We start from the raw sequence: 26,361 nt of genomic DNA, 5'->3' as shown, positions 1-26,361 counted from the left end.
TTGTTAATAAACAGAGGTTATGTAGTATATTACTGTGTAAGGCTCTTTCACCGGTAAAAGGTCCTGCACACCTGCAGAAGTAGTGTACACCTGGAGCCCTATGTATTGGGGAAAGGGTGTGGGTACTTAAATTGACCAGGTTAGTTACACCCTGAGCCCTACAAATTGGGTACGGGTGGCCCTAAGCCCTACGGATTGGGTAAGGGTAGGTGCTTTTTGCCTGGAGCCCTACGAATTGGGAAAAAGTGGGGGTGCCTAAATTAACCAGGTTATGCCTGGAGCCCTACAGACTGGAAAAAGGTGGGGTGCCCTAATGTGTGCAGGTAACAAATTTGGTGGAGAATGCGGGCAGCCTAAAGTCTTTTGTTCTGAACTGGTAGAGCAGAGGTGGGCAAACTATGGCCTGCAGGCCACATCTGGCCCACAGGACCTTCCTGCCCGGCCCTTGAGCTCCCAGCCAGAGAGGCTAGCCCCAGCCCCTCCTCTGCTGTCCCCCCTCCCCCGCAGCCTCATCTTGTCATGCCGCCAGTGCTCTGGGCGGCAGGGCTGCAAGCTCCAGCCAGGCAGCACAGCAGCATGGCTGGCTCCAGTCCTGGTGCTCTGAGTGGCATGATAAGGGGGCGGGGAGCAGGAAGGTTGGATAAGAGGCAAGGGGGTTCCGGGGGCAGTCAGGGGACAGGGTGCAAGGGGGATTGGATAGGCATGGGAGTTCTAGGGAGCCTGTCGGGGGTGGGGGTGTGGATAGGGGTCGGGGCAGTCAGGGGACAGAGAGAAGGGGAGTTGTATAGGGGTAGGGTCCCAGGGGGATGGTTAGGGGCGTGGGGTCCCAGGACGGGGGGTCAGGGGACAAGGAGCAGGGAGGATTGGATGGGTCGGGAGTTCTGAAGGGGGCATTCAGGGGGTGGGAAGTGTGGATGGGGGTGGGAGCCATGCTGTTTGGGGAGGCACAGCCTTCACTACCCGGCCTTCCATACAGTTTCAGAACCCCGATGTGGCCCTCAGGCCAAAAAGTTTGCCCACCCCTATGATAGAGTCTAACACAGTAAATAACAGCAGAGTACCTGAGCCTTCTGTCAGAAAGGTTCGCTCTCTATCTGGCAGAATGACCACCCCAGAACAACAAGAGAAAAAGGAAATGAAGAAAAGGGACCAGGAGGGGTGGAGGCTAGTTGAGGCGCCCACCCTCCTTGCTAAATGGGTAGTGGGACAAAGCTTGTGCCCATGGGAAAGGACGGTTCAGCAAGGAAAGCAGGATCAGGCCCAGACAAGCAGGCAGATAAAGAGATTGGAAAACAGGTTGGGAGCCCTGAGGGGCATAGTGGCAGGAGTAAGGAAAGGAGTAAGTACAGGCCTGGGGATTTCAGATCCCTGGAACAATACTTGAAATGGTGAAATCTGAGCTAATGAAGGTGTCATTTTGGGAAATAAGCAAGTGATTTAAGGAAAGAGAGTGAGAAGTTAATTCTGCAGAGGCTGGAGGGAATTAAGCAGTTGAATGTTGTGAAAATGTTAAAAAGGAAAAGTGTTATAAGAAAAGAATTCTTGGTTTCTTTGCAGCCATTCTGAAGGAAAAATGGGCCCTTTTCCAAAGGAATGTCTGTAAATCAGCCAGGCAAAGAGACAATCTGATTTAAATCATCTGACTATAAACAATTTAGTAAAATTCGCTAAAAGAACATAAGGGGTTTCTGTTGGAACTTAACTGCCCCCGAATGTAATCTATGTACAGCTGTGTACAAATTAAAGCAGTGTAAGGGATGTTAAACAGAAGAGTATGTATGTATCTCTGTGTGTGGATGGATGGATGGATAGATATGAGAGGTTTTAAGGACCTAAATCAACACTCCTGGTTTGGAGGTTTAAGGTGAATTGGTTTTGTTTTGTTTTAAATAATGCCACTAAAATCCATTTGAATCTTTCATTCAAAGTAGCAAAATTGACAGACACTTTTTGCCAGACATGGGTAACTAGTGCAACACCTTCCCTGATTACTATAAGGGGCAGTACATAAAGGCACAGTGAAGGTATAGCTGCCCTAATACTATCTCAGTGTAAACTACTAAAGGTTATTGGATTTGCCTGGCAGCCAGAAGGGGTGGGTAGTCTAAAAAAAAGGGCTCCCGAGAAGTGTATTAAACTGCTTTGGGTAAAACTGGATTAGGAGTTGAAGTACTGGACGCTACTAACATAGAGGTAATTGCAAACAAACGAAGTTATGTTACAGCTAAAATACAAGAATTGGAAAAGTCCATGAGTGTATCCTTGTCAAAATTAGAAATGGGGCAACAATTATTTTCTAAAATACCGCCAGTATGGCAACTGCAAGGAAAAAAGAATCTGTTACTTTTAGCAGGGACTATGGATACAATACAAGAAAATGTATCCTGTACACAGGCCCAGGAAATAAGTCAGCAGTTAGTTATTCAAATAATTCAGGAAGGCATGCAAGGAAATTTGCCTTGGAAATAAAAAAGTTATTGTGGGAAAATGTTACAGAAAGGGAGAAGCAATTAATGGCATGGTAAAAATTGGTAAATTTTACCCTAAATAAAAGATCATATGCAGTAACTATACACCCTAGTCGAACTATTAATATATATCCAGTGGTACCTGTAAAAATCCAATCAACAAAAAATTTGGTTATGTATTCCACTAATCATCATTCCTGGTTTCTTTTGTGATCACAGAGTTTTCATGTACCCTCATCAAAGTGACAGTCTGATTACTCAGAGCCATCTTAAGGCTCAGTGTTTCTAATGTTGCTTTCTTGTGTGTGTGCACCTCACTCCTGCTCTCCTGCCACAAGAACGAGGGGATGCCATGAATGAAAGGCAGCAGATTCCAAACTGATACAAAGCAATATATTTTCACACAATGCAGAAATAGCATTTGGGACTCACTGCCACAAGATACCATTGAGGCCAGGATCTTAGTAGGGTTCTGAGCAGGACTGGCTATTTAATGGCTAAGAACAGCAGGGTTTGTAATAGAAAGGATGAAATAAATAACCAAATGCTTTGGAAGGGCTCTAAGCCCTCCCGCTTCAGCGCATCGACCAAACTCTAATTTATGAGGTGAAGAAGAAACTTTCCCAGCAACCAGGCTATTCCACAGCTGCCACCATAGAGTTTGTTGAACCTTGCTCTGCAGCAGCTTTCACTGGCCACTGTCGGAGGCAGGATACTTGAGTAGCTGGAGCCCTGGTCTGGTCTCATTTAGTCTGGCAGCTCCTATTTATGCCAAGATGCAGAGAAACTGTCTCTGTGGACCTGCTATATTTATCTGTCAGATCGTATTAGTGACATTTCCTAGTTGTGTATTTTAATAAGTCTAACTAAGCATCAATCTCCTAGAACCAAGACTCTGTGCTGAAATCCAGGATTCTCCAAAGCAGAGCAGAGATAATCTGTCCCATCCAACATGGATTAATTTGTTCCCATTTGAAGAATCTGCCAGAAATTTTTACATCTGTGTGAGATTAAAGGGATCATGTCATAGGCAGAGAACAGGCAAGGTCATGTTCCCATGCTCCAAAGGAAGTGCAAGTCCTATTAGCAGGGCTGATGCAGTGAGGATGGCTGTGACCCAAAACAGTAACAATTGGGTTCAAAACCAAGAAACAATTGTGCAGAGATGTCCAAAATGTCAACCAATATATTATCGCTATTATTAAAAACAGCAGCCGTAATAGATAATGACAATGACTAGAGTTATGTAGTCCAGGGGTTCTCAACCTTTTTCTTTCTGAAGCCACACCAACATGCTATAAAAATTCCATGGCCCACCTGTGCCACCACAATTGTTTTTCTGCATATAAAAGCCAGGGCACGCGTTAGTGGGTAGCAAGCAGGGAAATTGCTCAGTACCCCATGCCACAGGGGACTCACAAAGCTAAATTGCTTAGGCTTTGGCTTCAGCCCTGGATGGCGGGGCTCGGGGCCCTAGGCTTCAGCCCCATGCAGTGGGGCTTCGGCTTTCTGCCCTGGGCCCCAGTAATTTTAATGCCAGCCCTGCTTGGTGGACCCCCTAAAACCTGCTCGTGGCCCCCCAGGTGGCCCCGGAGCCCTGGTTGAGAACCACTGATGGAGTCCATTGCCCTTAGATAAGGCATGTCTCCTCTCCTTACCTTTAGAAAGGCTGATACCACTGATCATGTTCTTTTTTTGCAGCTGGTAAAAGGCAAGTTCTTGCAGACAGGCTCTCTCCAGCTCGGAGAGGCTATGCAGGGGCACAGGCTGCATTCTGACTCTCTGTCCCAACATAGAAGCTTTGGTAAAATTCCCCTGAAATATAAATGAGAAAACATGGAAGGTGGGAAATCGAAACTGTTTTGCCTGGGAGAGGAGTGGTAAAAATCTGACAACTGTATAGAAACTTTCAACCCCAACTACCCCCAATTACACCAAAAAAATGCATTAATGATGTTCAGGTTGCAAAGAGAAGCACTCAGAAGTGTGGAAGGCCAGCTGAGGTTCTGCAGCCAGCCTTAACTCTGGCTTCTGGGGCACATGTATCACTACAGTACAAGCCCAGATCTCTGGGTCCAGCCAAGCTGTGCATTCCTGATCCTGAGCGCAGCAGAGGGCCAGTTTAGTTCTCTTCTATACACGGTTTTATACCACAGATTGAGCACCTTCCAGCAGGGCATTAAGCCATGTGACTATTCATCTCTCACATGTTGGTTGTTCTCTCATCCTCTTCCCAAGGGAAGAAGCATATGCAGTGGACTGTCTTCTTTTTGGCAGTGTGTTGTTTTATTAGTAAGTGCCATTATTATTTTTTATTATAGCAAAGAAACAGGTCTGCTGTAGTTAAGGTCAAAACCAGCTTTCTGTTCTAAATGCTCTAAAATCTGTACAGTTATCAAATTGCCTTGAAATCTGGGATGCCTCACCGAGGTGCAAGGTAAGGGCAGTGATCCAAATTTGGGGGCATTTAACCAAGGGGTTCCCAAAATACAGCACCCAGGGTACAACTTTTTTAAAAAAAGTTGACAGATTCTGGTAACCTTTTTTGCTCACAGATAGTGAGCAAACCAGGGCTCATATCTTCACACCAGGGTCTCCATTGCTCAAAGATTACCCCACCAGAGTGCCTGGCAACCACCAGCCCCTTTGAGGAAATCAGATTAAAAGAGTTTGCTTCTCCATTTAGCTACTTGGGAAGGCTCATTTGCCTATTCGCATGCCTAACAGATGTGCAGAGAGAGAGGCTAACCATCTGGAAAATGACTTCTGTGTAACAGGAGTTATATTCGGCTCATTGAATCTGACCACTGGCACTGTAAGTTCAAATCCAGTTTGGGCAGAATTCTGAAGTAAAAGAGTAAGCATATTGCTCCAATCTGCCTCCACCGACGTTTTTTTTAATTATTATTTTGGTGACGTGTAATCTGAATACAGCAGAATATTCAGAAAATGTTAAAACTGTTTTGAAAACAAACTACATAAGCACATGCTCCCTGGGTGGGGAAGGTGATCAGGGATGCAAGAACAGGTGGGAATAGGGGAAGAAGGGTTTGGGTCTGTCTCTCATTCAGGGGTGCAATCCAGACTAACGAGCGATTGTGTCACCACCTGCCCTGAAACCTGGGGTGCCTCACAGTGCTTTGCTGCTGTAGCTCCCAACCTGGGCCGCTCACAAACAGCTTGCTACCTCACAGGTCACCTCCTGAGTGTCTGTGAACAGCCACAGCCCTGGTCCAGCAACTCTGACTCCAGCAGCCTGTCTGCAATACACCGGTCACACTCAGCCTTGGTTACCACTTGCAGGGTGACCCCAATGCACCCCCAGTCCTGAATTTCCCCTCAAAACATGTGTCCTGCATTGTCCAGCCCTCTCCTGGAGAGTTTAGATATTTTAGTTCCATTGCCTGTAAGGGAAGAATATACAACAGTCTGCTACTTTAAATGGAGTTACCCAAACAATTCACAATGCTGGATTAGTTTCAATTAAGGAATAAAACAAGGTTATTGAACTACAAAGACATAGATTTTAAGTGAGTACAAGGCATTAAAGTCAGAAACAGTTACAAAAGAAATAAAGATAAATGTTTTCTAGTAACTAAATTTAACAAACGAGACTTGGTTCAAAGTAAAATTCTTATCACATATTTCCAGCAACATACCTGACCAAATTCTTAAATCAGGATCTGCCCCCAAAGGGCTGTTTCCTTTGTCTTCTCAGGTGAAAGAGCGAGCAAGAGAGAGAGAGGGAATCCCAAGGATATTTTGCCCCTCAATTTTATACTCCAGTCCCCCTTTGAAATGCATTTTCCTGAGGTTTACCCCTACATAAAGTTCCTTCCTATGGCATCTCCTGGTTAAAGAGGTTCCATGCTGTTATTTGCTAAAATACACCTCAATATTTTCCTGCCCCCTTCCTTGCCAAAGAATGGCCACTGGACAGGTAATTGCCAATGAAGTTTGCTGACACCTGGATAGAGATTATTACAATGGTGTGTAGGGTGTGAATACATGGGTGCATTTGGTCACAGTCTGAAGTGAGGGAGGGGGTATTACGAGGAGGTGGATATTGGGACGGAAGAATCCCATGCACTGCTATAGACTAGGGACCAAATGGCTGGGCAGCAGTTCTGCAGAAAGGGACCTAGGGGTTACAGTGGACGAAAAGCTGAATATGAGTCAACAGTGTGCCCTTGTTGCCAAGAAGGCTAATGGCATTTTGGGTTGTATAAGTAGTGGCATTTCCAGCAGATCGAGGGATGTGATCATTCCCCTCTATTCGGCACTAGTGAGGCCTCATTTGGAGTACTGTGTCCAGTTTTGGGCCCCACACTACAAGAAGGATGTGGATAAATTGGAGAGAGTCCAGCGGAGGGCAACAAAAATGATTAGGGGGCTGGAGCACATGACTTATGAGGAGAGGCTGAGGGAACTGAGATTGTTTAGCCTGCAGAAGAGAAGAATGAGGGGGGATTTGATAGCTGCTTTCAACTACCTGAAAGGGGGTTCCAAAGAGGATGGATTTAGACTGTTCTCAGTGGTAGAAGATGACAGAACAAGGAGTAATGGTCTCAAGTTGCAGAGGGGGAGGTTTAGGTTGGATATTAGGAAAAACTTTTTCACTAGTAGGGTGGTGAAGCACTGGAATGGGTTACCTAGGGAGGTGGTGGAATCTCCTTCCTTAGAGGTTTTTAAGGTCAGGCTTGACAAAGCCCTGATTGGGATGATTTAGTTGGGTTTGGTCCTGCTTTGAGCAGGGGGTTGGACTAGATGACCTCGTGAGGTCCCTTCCAACCCTGAGATTCTATGATTCTATGTGTGGTGGAGGTGGGAAGAGGGGTTGGGGGCTCAGGGAAGGGGAGAAGATGGGAGGGGCTGGTGAATTTGAGGTAGCAGAGGAAGTTGGAAATTTAGGAGTGGGGGCCCTATCAGCCCTGAATTTGCCCCTTACATGTGTGTTCTGGGCTCAGGGGGAGTCCTATCCTTCTGTAGGGGTCTGAGCCATCCTCCACTGATCAGTTTTGGGACCAATCTTATTTAATCTTTTTATCACTGACCTTGGCACAGAAAGTGTGAATGTGCTAATAAAGTTTGCTGATGACACAAAGCTGGAAGGTATTGCTAACACAGAGAAGGACCGGGATATCCTACAGGAAGATCTGGATGACCTTGTAAACTGGAGTAATAGTAATAGGATGAAATTTAATAGTGAAAAGTGCAAGGTCATGCATTTAGGGATTAATAACAAGAATTTTAGTTATAAATTGGGGACACATCAGCTGGAAATAATGGAGGAGGAGAAGGACCTTGGAGTATTTGTTGATCACAGAATGACTATGAGCTGCCAATGTGATATGGCCATTAAAAAAGCTAATGAGTTTTAGGATGCATCAGGTGAGGTATTTCCAGCAAAGATAAGGAGGTGTTAGTACCGTTATACAAGGCACTGGTGAAACCTCATCTGGAATACTGTGTGCAGTTCTGGTCTCCCATGTTCAAGAAGGATGAATTCAAACTGGAACAGGTACAGAGAAGGGCTATTAGGATGATCCGAGGAATGGAAAATCTGTCTTATGAAAGGAGACTGAAAGAGCTTGGCTTGTTTAGCCTAACCAACAGAAGGTTGAGGGGGGATATGATTGCTCTTTATAAATATATCAGAGGGATAAATATTAGGGAGGGAGAAGAATTATTTAAGCTTAGTACCAATGTGGACACAAGAAGAAATGGATATAAACTGGACACTAGGAAGTTTAGACTTGAAATTAGACGAAGGTTTCTAACCATTAGAGGAGTGAAGTTCTGGAACAGCCTTCCAAGGGGAGTAGTGGGAGCAAAAGACCTATCTGGCTTTAAGACTAAGCTTGATAAGTTTATGGAGGGGATGGTATGATGGGATAGCCTAATTTTGGCAATTAATTTGGCAATTGACCTTTGATTATCAGCAGGTAAGTATGCCCAATGGTCTGTGATGGGATGTTAGATGGGGTGGGATCTGAGTTACTACAGAGAATTCTTTCCTGGGTGCTGGCTGGTGAGTCTTGCCCACATGCTCAGGGTTTAACTGATCGCCATATTTGGGGTCGGGAAGGACTTTTCCTCCAGGGCAGATTGGCAGAGGCCCTGGAGGTTTTTCGCCTTCCTCTGCAGCATGGGGCATGGGTCACTTGCTGGAGGATTCTCTGCAGCTTGAGGTCTTCAAACCACAATTTGAGGACTTCAATAACTCAAACATAGGTTAGGGGTTTGTTATTGAAGTGGATGAGTGAGATTCTGTGGTCTGCATTGTGCAGGAGGTCAGACTAGATATGGGGCGGCTCTAGACATTTTGCCACCCCAAGCACAGCAGGCAGGCTGCCTTCGGCGGCTTGCCTGCAGAGCGTCCACTGGTCCCACAGCTTTGGAGGTCCCGAAGCCGCAGGACCAGCGGACCCTCCGCAGGCATGCCTGCGGGAGGTCCTGCGAAGCCGTAGGACCAGCTGACCCTCCACAGGCAAGCCACCGAAGGCAGCCTGCCTGCCGCCCTCGCGGCGACTGGCAGAGCGCCCCCAGTGGCTTGCCGCTCCAAGCACGCGCTTGGCGTGCTGGGGCCTGGAGCCGCCCCTGGACTAGATGATCATAATGGTCCCTTCTGACCTTAAAGTCTATGAGTCTATAAATCCACTTATTGTGTTCTCTGGGATCTTGGGGACCCTGCTTCTCTTGTCTCAGCCCCTCTCCCTTTCCCTCCACGTGAGCTGGGATCTGGGGGTGCAGGGAATGAAGGTAACAAATTTAAACATCTGAAATCCAGAAAATGAATAGTTAAGATACTCATGCCCCTGTGTGGGGTGGGGGAGGGGACCCAGTTTGGCAGGGAGCAGGTTGGGGGCAGGGGCTAGGGACATGGCTGGGGAAGTGTGACAGAAGCAGAGGCAGGAGTGCCAGATGAAGATGCGTAATGGGATTGAGGGGCCCAGTGTGTAGCTCCGGCTACATACCCACAGTAGGGTGCAGGCCTCCAGTGAGCTGCTGCCTGTGATATTGCACACAGCAGCACATGGCAGGAGACAGCAAGGAGCAACTTCTTACCTGGTAATGGGTTCTGCAGGGCCAGCCAATGGCTTCGTGGGACAGGAATGGGAGGAGGCGGCAGAAGTGTTGGAGGTGAATGGTGGGCAGAGGGTGGAGAAGGAGACACACCAGCCTGCTCTCACCTGCTGACAGTTACTGTAACAACCTGTTATATGGTTTTGTGCCAGACCACAGATGAGATTTATCTCATTGGTCCTGTTAGCAACTATACCCTGCAAACATTTCAAAGCACAGCCAATATCCCCATTCCACTGTAACTAAACCACAGGATGGAGGAGCAGCACTTGCCTCAGTTTCCCATCTGTAAAATGGGATGTACAGCTCCTTGAGATCTGCTGGTGAAAAGCACCATATAAAAAGTAGGTCTTTTGATTATTACCTAGGCACAGTAGCATATCAACTGCAAACCTAGGTGAGAACTGCAACTGGCTAAGGCTTTGTTTACGCTAGCACTTCTGTCCACAAAACTTTTGTTGGTCAGGGGTGTGAAAAAACACACCCCTGAGTGACGTAAGTTTCACTGACAGAAGCACCAGTGTGGACAGCGCTATGTCGGCGGGCGAGCATCTTCTGCCAACATACCTCCTGCTACTGATTGGGGCGGTTTAATTACGCCGACGGGCGAGCTCTCTCCCGTTGGCACATAGCAGCTACACAGGAGAACTTACAGTGGCGCAGATGCAGCAGTAACAGCTGCGATGCTGTAAGGTCTGTGGTGTAGACAAAGCCTAGATGACCCTAAACTCCTACAGACAAACATTTCTCTTTCTGTTTAAAAAAAAAAACAAGGAAATTAAATTGCAAAAAAGCTTAGTTAATGCAGAGTTAAGTTTGCCTGGCAATAGCTCAGCATCATTTCAATAGAGAATTGCATAGGTTGTGTCAGTAGCAGGGCAGTGGGGTCTTCTTGCCCTGGGGATTGTCAGTAATGGGGTGCACATGACAGCAGCCTGTAAATATAACAATGGATAGGGGAAAAGGGGATGTATTGGTTTAGGAGGTATCCTGTGTGCAAGTGTGAAGAGGCTGTAAAAAGGAATGAAGTGGTTGTTAACACTGTGGTGTCCTGTTGCGTATTAGGTTTAGTGTTTGAATGCTGGGCAAGTGTATGTAGTGCCTGTGAGCTTTTACTGCCCAGGTGACATTTACTCTTAGCATACAGAGTTCTGCTGTGCCATGAAGAGAATTCATTTCCTGATGCCACCTCAAGGTTGTGTTAACTCAGTAGTTCTCAACCAGAGGTACCGGTGCCCCAGGGATCCACAGGGGGTACATTAACTCTCTCTAGGGGGTACATCAATTCATCTAGATATTTGCCTAGTTTTACAGCAAGCTGCATAAAAAGCACTAGCGAAGTCAGTACAAACTAAAATTTCATACAGTAATGACTTGTTTATACTGCTCTATATACTATACCAGGGTGGGCAAACTTTTTGGCCCGAGGGCCACATTGGGGAATAGAAATTGTATGATGGGCCATGAATGCTCACAACATTGGGATTGGGGTGCGGGCTCTGGAGTGGGGCTGGGGATGAGGAGTTTGGGGTGTAGGAATGTATTCTGGGCTGGGATCGAGGGGTTCGGAGGGCATGAGGGGAATTAGGAATGGGACAGGGGTGCAGGAAAGGATGCAGGTTTCAACTGGGGGTGTGGGCTCTGGGCTCTAGGGATGAGAGGTTTGGGGTGGAGGAGGGTGCTCTGGGCTGAGATAGAGGGGTTTGGAGAGTGGGAGGGGGACCATGGTTGGGGCAGGGGGTTGAGGCATGGGGAGAGGCTCAGGGGTGCAGGTTCTGAGCAGCACTTACCTCAAGCGGCTCCTGGAAGCAGTGGCTTGTCCCTACTCCAGCTCCAACGTGGAGGCGTGGTCAGATGGCTCTGTACGCTGCCCCATCAGCAGGCACCACCCCTGCAGCTCCCATTGGAGTGCCGGAGGGGGCCATTGGATCGCGTAGGAGCCAGAGCGGGGCCATGCCGCGGCTTCCGGGAGCCGTGTGGTGCGGCCTCCAACCCTGCGCCCCGGCCGGAGCAGGGCCGAGCCACATGGTGCGGCCCCGACCCTGCGCCCCAGCCAGAACGCCAGAGTGGGGCCCAGCCGCGTGGTGTGGCCCCAAACCCAGGGCCCTGGCCGGAGTGGGGCCCCCAAACCCAGGGCCCCAGCTGGAGCAATGGAGCAGGGCCAAATAGCTCACGGGCCGTAGTTTGCCCACCCCTGCACTATACACTGAAATGTAAGTACAATATTTATATTCCTATTGATTTATTTTATAATTATGTGGTAAAAATGAGAAAGTCAGCAGTTTTTCAGTAACAGTGAGCTGTGACACTTCTGTATTTTTATGTTTGGTTTTGTAAGCAAGGTTTTGATTTTAAGTGAGATAAAACTTGGGGGCACACAAGACAAATCAGACGCCTGAAAGGGGTACAGTAGTCTGGAAAGGTTGAGGACCACTGATCTAACTTAAGACAGCTTGCAATAGCCTCCTACAGGCTGAGAAACAGCTTGCAACTGCCTGAGTGACTTGCACTCCATTCATTCCCCTTCCTTCCTCCCTCCCTCCCTCAACATGCCTCCTACATACTGGGATAGAGAAGGAAATGGCTCATCCTAGAGATGTGCAATCTTAATACTTTCCCATCAGGGTGCATTTGAATCCTGGTTTTGTTTTTAAATTTAAAATCGTATTTTTTTATTAAATCAAGATTTTTCTTCATTTAAATAGATATTATCTAAATACATGGATTATTTACATTATTCCTTTGCTTTCGTCCCATTTTATAGTCTTAAATCACTTTAATTTGTTTCTTAATTGTTAGTAGAATTTTCTATTTTACATAGAGGTTTCCTCTACTAAGCAATTTCACACATAAAGCTTATCTGGGCCAAAAAAGACAAGTCCAGGATGTAGACATAACTAACAGTGTGAACCAAAGGCTGCAAACCAGAGCAGGCCTGGCCTTGGCAGAATAGTAACACACCAAGTATTGGCTAACTGAGTAAGCACATTCCTGACCGGAGGGGATGGTACAAAGACACACAGATCTCTCAAGTAATTACATAAACAAATTCCCAGGAGATTGTACAGGAACGCAGCGATCCCTCATAAGAGATGGATAGAATGACAGGATAAGAGATGAGGATGTTTTGTTTGAACTAGTGCAGTGGTTCTCAACCGGGGGGCTGCGAAGCAGGGCCAGTATTAGACTTGCTGGGGCCCAGTGTAGAAAGCTGAAGCCCCACCGCATGGGGCTGAAATTCAGGGCCCTGAGCCCCACCACCCGGGGCTGAAGCCGAACCCTGAGCAATGTAGCTTGTATATGCAGAGAACCAGTTATGGTACAGGTGGACCGTGGAATTTTTATAGCATGTTGCGAGGGGCCTCGGAAAGAAAAAGGTTGAGAACTCCTGAACTAGTGGGTACAGGGAGAAGGGTGGTAACTAACATCAGGAGCATAACATGTAACTTGTTTGTATCAATGTACAAAAGGGCAAGTCATAGGAGGGGTGTCTTTGGATTGGCTGAGGGGACAGCATCCTGTTAAGTTGATGGAGCTTTAGCTTGTCATGGGCATACATGTGTTAGTGTCCCTGTGACCTGTTGGACAGGGCGCTAGTACCATGCTTTGCTGACAATAAACTTGGCTGAGCGCCTTCACCATCGAACCAAGCCTGTGGTCTTTCTTTATGCATAACATGGTGGTCTGCTGAATCAGCAAGCTGCACCGTCTGCTCATGCAGCTAAAACTGGAGCTCCAACAGCAGCAGCGCTAACAGCATTAATGATTCTGCAGCACTGGCATCATTAGCATCCTTACTGTGACTGATTCAAAAACTAAATAGATAAGCAAATAGCTTGTGCTATATTTGCAACCAACATGTCTTCCAAAACACTGAACTTCCACTTGTCAAGAAAGCTGAAATGCTCCATCCTGTGTCAGGGTAACAATGGCTGAAGTGATCCAAGAGAATGTATTTAGATACTGTCTGCTGAGCGTGCGGGGCCGAGTGCTGAGGGGTGGGGTCATGTACACAGCAAGCCGACTGGGCGTGCAAAAATAACTACTGAGGGAGGAGCTATTTACAAGTGTGACAAACTGATCATCCCCGTTCACTGGAATATTTGGGTACAGTCACTAGTGATAACAATCTAAAGACACGAGAAAGAGCATAAATGCCGTGTGACTAGATTTGTGACAGACCCACATGGCTAAGATGAGGCTTTTTCAAGAAAAATATTCATGTAGTAACATAGGGCCATTGTGGGCTTACTCTAAAATTGCACTCAAAAGACTCGGATAGAAAGAATATGAGAGATGATACTAGATATGGTCCTGATCCAGCAGTGGGTTGTACATGACCAGACTCTGGTGCCTCTGTAGAGCCCAATTTTCACAGAGTCAAGGATTTTAAGGCCAGGAGGGATATTATACTCAGCTAGTCTGACCTCCTGCACAGCACAAGCCAGAGTCCTGTGGTTAAGTTAGAGCAGTGTTTCTCAATCTTTCCAGGTTGGTGACCCCTTACTGGAAGTCAAAAATGTTTGCAAGCCCCGTTCCCCTGCTTATATTTACTATAAAAGTCAGAGTAAAAATGTATCAATGAGAACAATTCTAGCCTGTGCATGTTGAGAGCTTGCCAGAGAATATTTGGTCTTGAAAGGCCTTATTTGCAGGTAGTGGGGGGAGCGAGATAGGTTTTTAATGTTTAGGCTGCTCCAAAGTTATTCTGGAAATTTTATTTTCTTTGCTTTATAATTATAATAATTTTCTGCACCTCACAGCCCCCCCGATTGCCTTTCCTGGTCACTTGTGGGTCGTGCCGCAGCCGCTGAGGAACACTGAGTTAGAGCGTACCTTTTAGAAAGCTACAACCAATCCTGATTGAAAGACTCCACGTGACAGTGAGTCCATCCCATCCCCAGAACAGTCATTCAAAGGTTGTTGTTTTTTTACCCCTACTGTTAAAATTTGCACCTGGAGTTCAGTGGGGTCCCTCACATGTGCACTGATCACCCCCGTAGCATCAGGACCTGTATGTGCAAATTCTTTCACAATAAATGCATTGCAGCTGCCAGATACAAACCACCTTATATGCAACTGCATCACATTGTTGGCTCATACCTAATTTGTGATCCAAATATAGATAAGACGTTACAATATGGCCAAACCCAAGTATTGAAAAATCGCAAGTCTGGCCCCCAAAATAGAGATTGGCTTAAAGTTGTCAGATTTTTAAAATAATAAATTTTGGGTTCTTTTGGGGGCAGGGGAGGTTGAGCATTTAGGTGTTACATTTTCAGGCTTCTCTGAAACCACAAGGACTAGAAACTTCAATTTAAAAAAAAATGAAAGTTGAGATTCCCATGAAGTCACATGGCTCCAGGAGCTATGGCTTTAAGAAAAACACCAAATATCTCACAACTCAGATAAAATTGCAAGAGTTGGTTACACTGAACAATTTACCAAGAGTCACGGTGGATTTTCCATCCCTGGCAATTTTAAATTAAGATTAGATGTTTTTCTGCAAAATATGCTCTAGGAATTTTTTCAGGGAAGTTCTGCATCCTGCATTACACAGGTCAGACTAGATGATCACGATGATCCCTTCTGGCCTTGGAATCGATGAATCAGTTGGTTGCCAGAAGGCAGCAAATATTGGGCTGGGGAATTACTCCAGACATTGAAGTCAGTAGCAACGCCCCTTGTTTCTGCGCAGAGGAATTCACTTCAATTCCTGAAGCTGCTAAAGTGCACAAGAAGGTTGAAAAAATGTTTATTGAACCACAATTAGATTATGGCAAAATGTTCAGAGAGCATTATGTTCAGGCTTTTCATTTTAAGACCATGTGATCATGTTAATTTAAAAAAGCTGTATCCTAAGGCAAACTCACAAGGAGGCAGGATTAAGATTTCACAGGCAATTGTAACTTAGTCATTTCCTGACTTTTCAGGCCTTACTTTTCATTTCTTTTAATGTAGCTACTTTGTAAGGAATGTTCTACATTTTAAAAAAGGAAATGGAAGCAACTTTTTGTTCCCCTTGCTTTGCCTCCACATCTGTCTGCTTCTCCCATTTCTTAGTCTTTATTTTCTATCTCTTAGCCAGTTCCAGTTGCATGATGGTACTTTGCCTCTCTCCTCAAGACTGCTCCATCCCCTTGGTCAGGGCCAGCTCCAGGCACCAGCAAAGGAAGCAGGTGTTTGGGGCGGCCAATGGAAAGGGGCGGCATGTCCGGGTCTTCAGCAGCAATTCAGCGGTGGGTCCCTCAGTCCCTCTTGGAGTGAAGGACCCACTGCCGCAGAAGAATGAAGCGACGCGGTAGAGCTGCCGCCGAAGTGCCACTTTATCTTTTTTTTTTCTTTTTTTTCCGCTTTGCCGTTTGGGGCAGCAAAAAAGCTGGAGCCGGCCCTGTTTTTGCTCTCTTGTGAGGCACTTTGTCAGGATTTTTTTGAAAGTCCGAATAAATAGCGTCACCCAGTTCTCTTTGATCTACTATTTTATGTAGGGTGACCAGATGAGAGACGTGAAATATCGGGATGCGGGGGCGGAGGGGGGTGCCGAAGGAGCAACAACAACAACAACAAAAACCCCAAGAGCTGGCGGCGGAGGAAAAAACAAAAACAAAAGCAAAAAAAAAGAGCTGCCGGAGCATAGGAAAAATTGGTGGGCAGCTCCATGCCCCGCCCCCCACACCAGCTCACCTTCGCTCTGCCTCCACCTCCCCTGAGCTGGCTGCCGCGTCCTGCTTCTCCCCCATCCCTCCAGCGCTTGCGCCACCATACAGCTGATTAGTGCACTCCTGGGAGTAACGGGGGAGGAGGAGGAATGCGGCGTGCTTGGGGAAGAGGCAGGGCCAGGGCAGGGATTTGGGGAGGGTGTCATAGGTCTCTCCCCCACTTGGAGCTGTTCGGTTCCAAAATGGGGACCTGCATGGACTCCTCTAAACTAAAATCCTAGTTTACATCTGGTAAAAGCTGCCACCACCCAATAATGTATGTGTATTGGGACACAGTCCTTCCCCAAAATCCTTGGGGATCCCAAGAGCCCCAAATCCATGGAGTTCTTACACCTAGGAGAAGTAAACCATTCCCCCCTGCTTCCTCCCCCCTCCCTTTTCCTAGGAGAGATACCGGGATTCAACTACAGAGGGATGCCGTCCTCCTCCCTCCTCCCCTTTCCCTGAGAATTCACCCAAGGAAAGATCAACCAAGTCCTTAACAGAAAAGATTTATTAAAGAATAAAAAAAAAGTAAACTATCTCTGTAATACCAAGATGGAACAATACACAGGGTCTAAACTTATCAATCTCTGGAGAGAATTCCCCCTCCCTTCTTTCTCAGTAAAAGCAATAACAGTATAGAATTAAGGAAATTCTATAGCAAAACACACAATTGCAAATACAGAAATAACAATATAAAAATACTAGTTCCCTTTCTAATACTCACTAGCTTGAATAGAAGAAATTATTGCAGAACTCTGAGAGGACTTGATTAAGACGTCTGGACTCCTTTAATTCCAACTAGCGAGTCACTCAAACAAAGGACACAGGAAAAAAACTTCCCTCCACAGGGATTTTAAATTATCTTGTCCCTGATTGGTCCTCTGGTCAGGTATTCACAGGTACTGCTTGTTAACCCTTTACAGGTAAAAACAAGCCTTAACCCTTAACTAACTGTTTATGACAGAGGGATCCAATGGAGGAGGGAGGGGCGGAGGCAGGGTGGGGCCAGGATGGAGCTGGGGCACAAGCCTCCTCCACCTGTGTGCTGGAGGGCAAAACATCGGGACAATTCGCATCCCAACCGAACTTCGGTCGGGACATGGGACAAACAAGTAAATATCGGGACAGTCCCGATAAAATCAGGATGTCTGGTCACCCTAATTTTATGTCCAGGTTCGAAGAACTCGGATGGACTGATGAGGTGCTATTTCCCTGTGCAGAAACCGTACTGTGTCAAAGCACCTCAATCTGTTTCCCTGGCACTGGGATGAGGTAGAAGCATGGAATACTCCATTCTGAAGAGCCGCCTTACAACATGCCACTGTGTGAAAAGGGGAATTGTAGGAAACGGCAGCCATCAGCAGTATACAGCCCCATATAGGCAGCCACATGGATGTCCTCTGGCCTCGGGAACACTTCTAACCCTGCATAAATCCTAAACTCCCAGATTCTCCCCCCTCACTTCAGCTCAGCACATCTGCAGAGCTCCTAGGCACTACAGCCTTTTCTTGGCCAGGCTAGTTCTCCTGTTTCCATGGCTCACCCCCATCTTCCTTGAGTCATCTAGCCCCTGCCTAAAGCTCCCCCAGTTCCATACCATTATGGCTACTCCCAGTCCCAGATACCAAGGAGGAGGAGCTGCTGTGGATCTGTGTAGTGTCTACACTGGGCTTATGCGCAGTCCTACTAAAGTCTGCAGCAGGTCCTGTGGACTTCAGGAAGTTCACAAGTATGCAGTGCTGTGTGGGGAAGTAGGAGTCAAGATGTGGGATGTTGGAGCCTGAGGAGAAGTGGGAAAATGACTCAGAAGCTGACTCAGGAAAGCTCCTAACTCTCCTGGTTCCTTGATCCCTGCCTCACCATGGATCCCTGTGCTCTATAGAACCTCCTTGCTCACCTGGTTTCATTGCTGTAGGGAAGTCAGTGGCTCCATAAGGTGCCTCAGCTTCTCCCTGCCTTGATCCCAAGGCATGTCACTAACTCAGAAGAAAATCCCCACCCCAAAAATTTGATGCAGATGGAGTTAAAATTGAGAACACATACACCGAATGGAAGCAGTGTCATCATCAGCCATACAGAAAAACATCCCTTGCCAGAACAGAGGTCACTCAATAAGAATGCTTCCCCAAAAAGGGTTAAAATATTCAGTTAAAAGAAAAAGAAATAAAAAAATCTTGAGTTAAAAACTGTGATGGAGAAAAATACTGTGAAATAGTTAATTAAAAATAAATTGCTCAAAGAGTCTGTTCTATACAGATTCAACACTACCCTTAACACCACAGTGTCTGAGGGGTAAGCCCACAACAGTAAACCTCCAGCCACCATGCTAAGTGAAATCCTCGCTCACCTGGGACGTAGGAGACCTGCTTTCATGTCCCTGCTTTGCAGGTGGGACTTAAATGAAGGTTCTTCCCCTCCCGGGAGAGTGCCCTGACCAACAGGCTACAGAGTATACCATGGAACGTGTCTCTAAATCTTTCCTGCTGGAGCAGTTCCACTTTGCTCGAACAAATGTTTAATTATTTTTATAGGGTCTTGAACTTCCATCTCCCACAGTCTAGTAAGTGGCCTAACCTCTAAGTTTGGGCACACACCTCACTTGCTCTGCCCCAGCTGCCTTTTATGACAGGTATCAGTCTTAGGCATGCTTTGATTTTGCCTGCAGGAATGGGCCCTGCTGGCAAGATAAGCAGGGGAAATGCTTCGTTTGAGAATCCTGCTGGGGCCTAGATCTAAGGTGGCTTAGTCCATGACTGCCAGTGAAACCTTGGGCACCTAGCTGAGCAGTGCTCTTGAGAATGTCCGTGGTGCCTTGCCGGTGGACTTAGAAGCAGTTTGTGATCTAGCCCAGAGCACCTTCCAATCATTCATGGAGCAAAATGATTAGCAGCTTTCATGAACAGTTCACTCTTTTTCTCATGCGCTTCCTCAGAGGAGAATGGGGTGTGTAGTATAGTGTGTGGTCAAGCCTATCACAGGGTTCAAAAAAAGAACTAGATAAATTCCTGGAGGACAGGTCCATCAATGGCTATTAGCCAAGATGGGCAGGGATAGTGGCCCTAGCCCAGGGCCAGCTCCAGGCACCAGCTTAGCAAGTAGTTGCTTGGGGCGGCCACTCCCAAGAGGGGCGGCATATCCAGGTATTCAGCAGCAATTCGGTGGAGGGTCCCTCGCTCCTGCTCGGAGCGAAGGATCTCCCGCTGAATTGCTGCAGATCGCGATCGTGACTTTTCTTTTTCTTTTTCTTTTTTTTTTTTTGGCTGCTTAGGGCGGCCAAACCCCTGGAGCTGGCCCTGCCCTAGCCTCTGTTTGCCAGAAGCTTGGAATGGGCAACAGGGGATGGATCGCTTGATGATTACCTGTTCTATTAATTCCTTCCGGGGCATCTGGCATTGGCCACTGTTGGTAGACAGGATACTGGGCTAGATGGACCTTTGGTCTGACCCAATATGGCCATTCTTATGTTCTGGTTTGATAGGGGTTTTGAATTAGTTAGTTAGTTAAAGAGACTTAGTAAAATTATATAAATTGGAAAAAGACTATTATGAGAACCTTGGCAGGGACAAGCTAAAGGGATTGGATGTCCTGAGAAAGGCTCTTGACTCCCCAGTCTTTCAAAAGCCACAATATAGTTATATGATCCAACAGCAGAGCTATTTCAAGCACAGCAGCAAATCGCAGCATTTGCTAGCTAATCTTACGAAAATAAAGCAAGCCAGTAACTGCATATTCTATCTTTAAACAGAATCAAGGGAATTCATAACCAAAATTAAAGGCATTCTTCAAATAGTTCAAGTTTATTACAAAAGCTACTCTCCTCCTCTGAGTGAATAGAGACATAAAAAGGGCAATTGGAAACTTTGGGCCAGATTTTCAAAGGTACGGAGGCACCTAAAGATGCTGATGGTTCCTAGTGAGATTTGAAAAAGCACATGGGCAGATTAGGCTGCTGACTCCCATGGGAATCAAGGGGAGTTAGGCACCTGGCCTGCTTAGACACTGTTACAAGCCCCACTAGGCACCATCTGCATTTTAGGTGCCTACATACCTTTGAAAATCTGGACCTTTGCTACTTAACCCCTAACACAAAAATAAAATTATTCTATGAGCAAATCACACAGGAGGCTCTTAGAAATGCCATTAAAATTCTGACTAGAGGTAAAGCCCCAAGATCGGATGGATTCAGCAGTGACTAATACAAAAAGGTTGAATATATCCAGTAAAAACCAGGCTGAATATGTTTATAAAATAGCTTTGGGAATAGCAACCTACTTACTAGCTTCCCAGGGGAAGCACATACAATATTAATGCCAAAGCCACACAAAGGCCCTATGCGATGCATGTCCGCCTATGTCATTATCAAACAGGAATGCAGAGATTCTAACAAAGGTAATAGCGGATCTCCTGGGACAGCTTTTACAATTGCTGGGGCAGGATTTGTCACAGAGAAAAGCAGCCAGTGATCTGAGTAAGCTACTTAACAGAACTCCCCACTCAAAACATTGCAACAACCCATCAACAGTGATAACACACATACCACAAAGGCCTTTACATTTGGTGTAATTGCCTTTTATGATAATCACACTGCAAAAAACTGGATGTAGGAGGCTAATCTATGAAACAGAACAACACAATTCCCCGCAAGCCTCTATTCCTTAGTGGAAAACATCACATCTTTTTCAGCTAGAACCAGCTACAAGTCAGGGCTGCCCACAACCCCTCCTCATATTCAACTGAAGAGGAGTATTAGCCCAGCCAGAAGAGTCTCTGAAAAAGTGAGAGGTAGCGAAACAGCTGGGTAGGCACACGAAGTGGCATTGCATGGGAATGAGATGCTTGTTTCCATAACACAACCAGAGTCACTCAGAGTATAAAATAAACTATTACAAATCTGAATATCCAGACTACCTTCCTAGGAATTTCCCTCCCGAAAAGCAAAGGAGAAAATTCTATACTTTAGAATTAAGGGATATGTATAAAGATAACTTGGCAACTAACTGTAAATATTGGGGAAGATGTTAGTAGATGGGAGAGCCTCCCTCGGTCACTATTGGACAGAGCAGTGTAATAAATGTGGTTATCCTGCCCAGCTGCATCCCTTTATTTAAATACTCATATTTGTATTAGCCTAATCAGAATTGTCATTTCTCTTTTATGGCAGGGGACGAATCATAGAAGTGAAGGACTGGAAGGGACCTCGAGAGGTCATCTAGTCCAGTCCCCTGCCCTCAAGGCAGAACTACGTAATAACTAGACCATCCCTGACAGGTGTTTCTCTAAACTGTTCTTAAAAGCCTCCAGTGACAGATTCCATAACCTCTCTAAGCAATTCCAGTGCCTCACTACCCTAACAGTTAGGAAGTTTTTCCTAACGTTCAACCTAAACCTCCCTTGCTGCAATTTAAGCCCTTTGCTTCTTGTCCTATCCTCAAAAGTTAAGGAGAACAATTTTCACCCTCCTCCTTGTAACAAGTTTTTATGTACTTGAAAACTGTTATGTCTGTCTCTCCCCCCCACCCCACCCCCCAAATCTTCTCTTCTCCGGACTAAACAAACCCATTTTTTTCAATCTTTCCCCATAGGTCATGTTTTCTAGGCCTTTAATCATTTTTGTTGTTCTTCCCTGGACTTTCTCCAGTTTATCCACATCTTTCCTGAAATGTGGCACCTGGAACTGGACACAATACTCCAGCTGAGGCCTTAGCAACACAGAGTAGAGTGGAAGAATTACTTCACGTGTCTTGCTTACAATAGTCCTGCTAATACATCCCAGAATGATGTTCACTTTTTTCCCCCAACAGTGTGACACTGTTACTCATATTTAGCTTGTGATGCACTATAACCCCCAGATCCCTTTCCTCAGTACTCCTTCCTAGGCAGTCACTTCTGTTGTATCCTTGGGGGCAGCAGTTTTAGGAAGAAATCACTTGAGACACCAAGAGCTGTAAACCTTAAAAGCAGCCATTTATTGCCACACACTGAACTAACCAAACCAGCCAAAACTGGCGGCTACCCCCTAATAATCTAACTCAGTTGCCATAGCAACAACAAGGTTCTAGTACCACGACAACCAAATATACAATATATTCCTCCCCCATTAATGAGAACATCCCCTAAATAAAACAAACACTAAACTAGAGAAGGAGGGTAGACTGCCTCCATTCCAGGCTAAACCCCAGGGATTATTTTGCCCCATAACCATGGGTTAGCCCTAGCTAAAGATCCAGCTATTAGGAGGCCTTCTCTCTCTAGGTGGATTACAGTGGACTTCTGGTGCTGTTGCACCCGAAAGTGTCTTGGGCACAGGCCTGACAACGGGCTTCAGGTTTGTAGGGTGAATGGTATCCAATACTACCTGTATGGCACTGAGGATGTCACATGGGCTGCAGCTATGTACTGATTGGACCACAAGCATCCCACGGGCCACATGTTGACAACCACTGATGTAGGTTGTATTTCCCTAGTTTGTTTTTGAGAAGGTCATGTGAGACACTATCAAAAGCCTTACTAAAGTCAAGATATACAATGTATACTGCTTCCCCCCTTCCACAAGGCTTGTTACCCTGTCAAAGAAAACTATTAGGTTGGTTTGACATGATTTGTTTTTGACAAATCCATGCTGACTATTACTTATCACCTTATTGTCTTCTAGGTGTTTGCAAATTGAATGCTTGATTATTTGCTCCATTATCTTTCCGGGTACTGAAGTTAAGCTGACTGGTCTGCAGCTCCCTGGGTTGTCCTTATTCCCCTTTTTATAGATTGGCAATATATTTGCCCATTTCCAGTCCTCTGGAATCTCTCCCATCTTCTATGAGTTTTCAAAGATAATCGCTAATGGCTCAGATATCTCCTGAGTCAGCCCCTTGAGAAATCACACATTACTTTAGAGGAACTTGGTTGCCCAAAACAGAAGGGAGATATTGGGCTATTCAGCGAGGATATATTGTGCACTGGGCCCAGAAACCAGTGGAGCACACTGGGTTGGGAAGGGCATTTTGGCCTCAGGAGCCAGTGGAGTGCACCAGGCTAGAGAATTTTTCACCTGTTCTAGCAATGATGCTTCCACTAGTGTAGACCAACCGTTCACCCTAAAGAGAATCGATGACACAGTGGTATACTACTATCACATCCACCTCTGCTGCCTGTCTCTCCATTGATCCACTACTCAGATCTGGCCAGTCAATGTCCATCCTGATACCCTCTTGACTTCATCATACTGCCCCAGATGTACTTCCCAGTGAAGATTCCTCTATTTATAACCTTTAAAGCCACCAGAGAGAAACTTCTACCCTGTAGAAACCACCTTCCTTCTACCCAAGGCCCCCGTGGGCCACTGCAAGGGTAAAGCTAGTCTGTGCATGAGACAGAGCTTTCTTTGGGGATGGTCTGAGACTGGAGAAATGAACTCCTCCAGGAGCTAAGGATCATCACTAATCTCCTCAGTGCACGACACACTGCTCCAACCTGCCTTTGCTAATGGAAACACAGAGCAGCATGTGCATATAAGAATAATAAAAGCACCCTACAAAACCAAAATACTGCACTGCACCCACACTTCCCCTGGGAAGAGGCTGAAAGACAGAATGAACCACATGTGACAGATGTTAGTCATGCACTTGCTGCATAACTGGAGGGTGCTCAGACTATGGAGAGGAGGGTGGGGGAAAGAACAAGTATAGATTTGGGGCCAGCTGCAGCAGACTCTGTATATAGTCCCAGTTATCTGCATGTGAAAATAGGAGGCTATAATGGAAACTCTTGAGCAATCTGAACTAGAGAGAACACAGTCAGGCACTCATTGTAACAAGGAAAGTTGAAAAACAGCTTTCCTGCCAGGGCCTGCCCCATTTGCTGTTAACCCTGTAACAGACTGCACTATGGTGCCTGCCTCCATGAGCCCCAGCAGCTCTGTAAGAGCTAGTGCATAGGTCCTGCCCACCTAAACCCTTGGTAACCCCAGTAAGGATACACCGGTGACCTAACCCACCTGACCTCCATTAACCTGCAACCTGGAACACAACATTTCAGTCCTGTTATAGTTTGACCATAGTGTGTGCCCCATTACCCACATGAGAGGCTGCGCATTGAGCATACCCATTTTATCCAAGCTATTGGGATAGATGCAGGAATCACTGGGTGAGGTTCTGTCACCTGTGATATACAAAAGATTCAGACCAGATAATCTAAGGGTACCTTGTTGCCTTAATATCTATGCCTCTGTTCACCCCATAATAGTCTGCGCTGCTCTCCAGCCCCCATTAGCCCTGCAGCAAAGAAAGAGACATCAGAAGAAATTCCCATTTGCCTTCCCATGTTCACCGAGCTCGGTGATGCTCATTTTTGTCCAGCAGATATAAAATTGGGTGAGAATAAACTCCAAGCAGCTAACTGGCAGCACAGCTCTCACATCACAGTGTGCAAGAAGCTCTGAGGCTTTAATTAGTCTGTAACTGAATGGCTGAATAGCCCCTGGAAGCTTTAAAAGCAGAAGTGCTAAGTATCCACTGCAAACTTCAGTTTGATGAATGTGAGCAAATCTTTCCCTCCAAGCGAAATTTACAACCTCTCTCCTCTTTACAATGAAATCCTCTCCACCTGTTTTTAGGGCTGGATCTTTGTGAGATTCATTAAATCAAACAGCAAACTCTTAGATGCATCAGTTCCTCTGTTTCCAAAGCTGTTTGTAGACCAGTTTACCCAGCGTTGCGTTTGCCACTGCCCTTCAGCCGCTAAATACCCCCCCCCACCCCCGTACAAACAGGAACAAAGGAGTTTTGTTTACCTTACAGCTTCATTTTCAGCTCACAACTTACATCTGGGCTCCTTTCTCAAGGTGAAGTTCTGGAAATTGTTAAGATGCTTGCTTTAAACCATTGTCTCCACCCCGTTCCCCCCAGACACCATGCAGCGTGCATTAGATGAGCTTACCCCAACTTTAGCAGGATGAGAAGTGAGGCAGGGAAGAACAGCATCTGGCAACAGAGAAAGAAGGGGGTGGGAAAGGAAAGAGAAGAGATGAATTTCCTGCCAAGACAAATAAAAGCCAGAAACATCATGTGTAGAAGAGGGGAGGATTAGCTTAAAAGAGAACTACAGCTCGCAGGGCTACTGGTGTTTATTCCTTAGGCAAAGGGATCATTATTCATTTCTGGTCTCAGTCTTAATTGCTCCCATTCTTTTCTTACCATTAGCCATAAAAAATTAGGGAACGGGCAAAGATCCTATTAATTCATGGGCACAAAGAACTTACAAGATCCTCCTGAAATGGCCAGTATTGTTCATAATAGGCTGATTTTCAGCAGTCACTGTTGATTGCAGTCGCGCTACTGGAGGGTTATATGCTATGTTTAGAAATTTATTAGGGCTGTTCTCTGCTCCCTGAGAAGGAATGGGCACAGAGCACTCAGCAGCAAAGGACATGCAAGCAGCACTTCTACACTAGAAAGTTTTACTAGCAGGACTTTTGCGGCCATACATCTGCTGACGTCACTACGTCGACAGAGTATACGCATGTGGCTGCTTTGGCTGACGCAGCACATCCTCACTGCATGAGGTTGTGTCATCAAAAGACATGGCACACTGTGGCTAGGCATCCTATTGTTCCCTGTGCCATTGTCCTGCACACTGCCATGTGGAACACTATGCCAGTGTGTTGTGGGATACCAGCACTACACTCAGGGAATTATGGGAGCTTGGGGCAATTTCCCACAATTCTCTTTCTTCCATCTTATAATGTTTCTTCCATCCCATACTTTTCTCACTGCTTTTCAGTTCATAACAATCTGGTTCACAGTGTACTTCACAGGCAAAGCCTTGACAGTAACCTCATAATTGGTTGTCCCAACAGATCACACCATCTGACCAACCTGCTGGCCGTGTATCTGCTGGCAGATTCCTCTTCCTCAGCACTCATGAGCTGACAGATAAGGCTGTGCATGAGATGGTCAGTTGGCTGAGCTGGGGGCAGGGGCGGCTCTACAAAGTAGGCTGCCCCAAGCAGCGCGGAGCGCTGCGCCGCCCTTCCCCAGTCCCGCGGCGGGTCCCCTCTTCCCGCGGCTCCGGCATCCTGGGAGGCCAGCATGCCGCGGAGCCCCACGAGC

At 46.3% G+C, this 26,361-nt stretch overlaps 1 protein-coding gene across 1 annotated transcript in view; it reads right to left on the bottom strand.

The window, feature by feature from the left end:
* ARHGAP36 (Rho GTPase activating protein 36) overlaps positions 1–25,226 on the bottom strand; it is a 74,262-nt gene extending 49,036 nt beyond the window's left edge. Inside the window, exons 1-2 of the mRNA XM_039489845.1 lie at positions 25,190–25,226; positions 4,127–4,283 (exon numbers count right to left, since the gene is read on the bottom strand). Coding sequence (XP_039345779.1) covers positions 4,127–4,262 — 136 coding nt within the window. The 5' untranslated portion in view covers positions 4,263–4,283; positions 25,190–25,226. The remainder of the gene's footprint in view (positions 1–4,126; positions 4,284–25,189) is intronic.
* Between the last annotated feature and the right edge of the window lie 1,135 nt (positions 25,227–26,361).

The sequence above is a fragment of the Mauremys reevesii genome, linkage group 9 (assembly GCF_016161935.1).
Source record: "Mauremys reevesii isolate NIE-2019 linkage group 9, ASM1616193v1, whole genome shotgun sequence".
Classification (NCBI taxonomy): domain Eukaryota; kingdom Metazoa; phylum Chordata; order Testudines; family Geoemydidae; genus Mauremys; species Mauremys reevesii.
The sequence above is the reverse complement of the archived record's forward strand: the minus strand, read 5'-3'. Positions and strand labels throughout refer to the sequence as shown.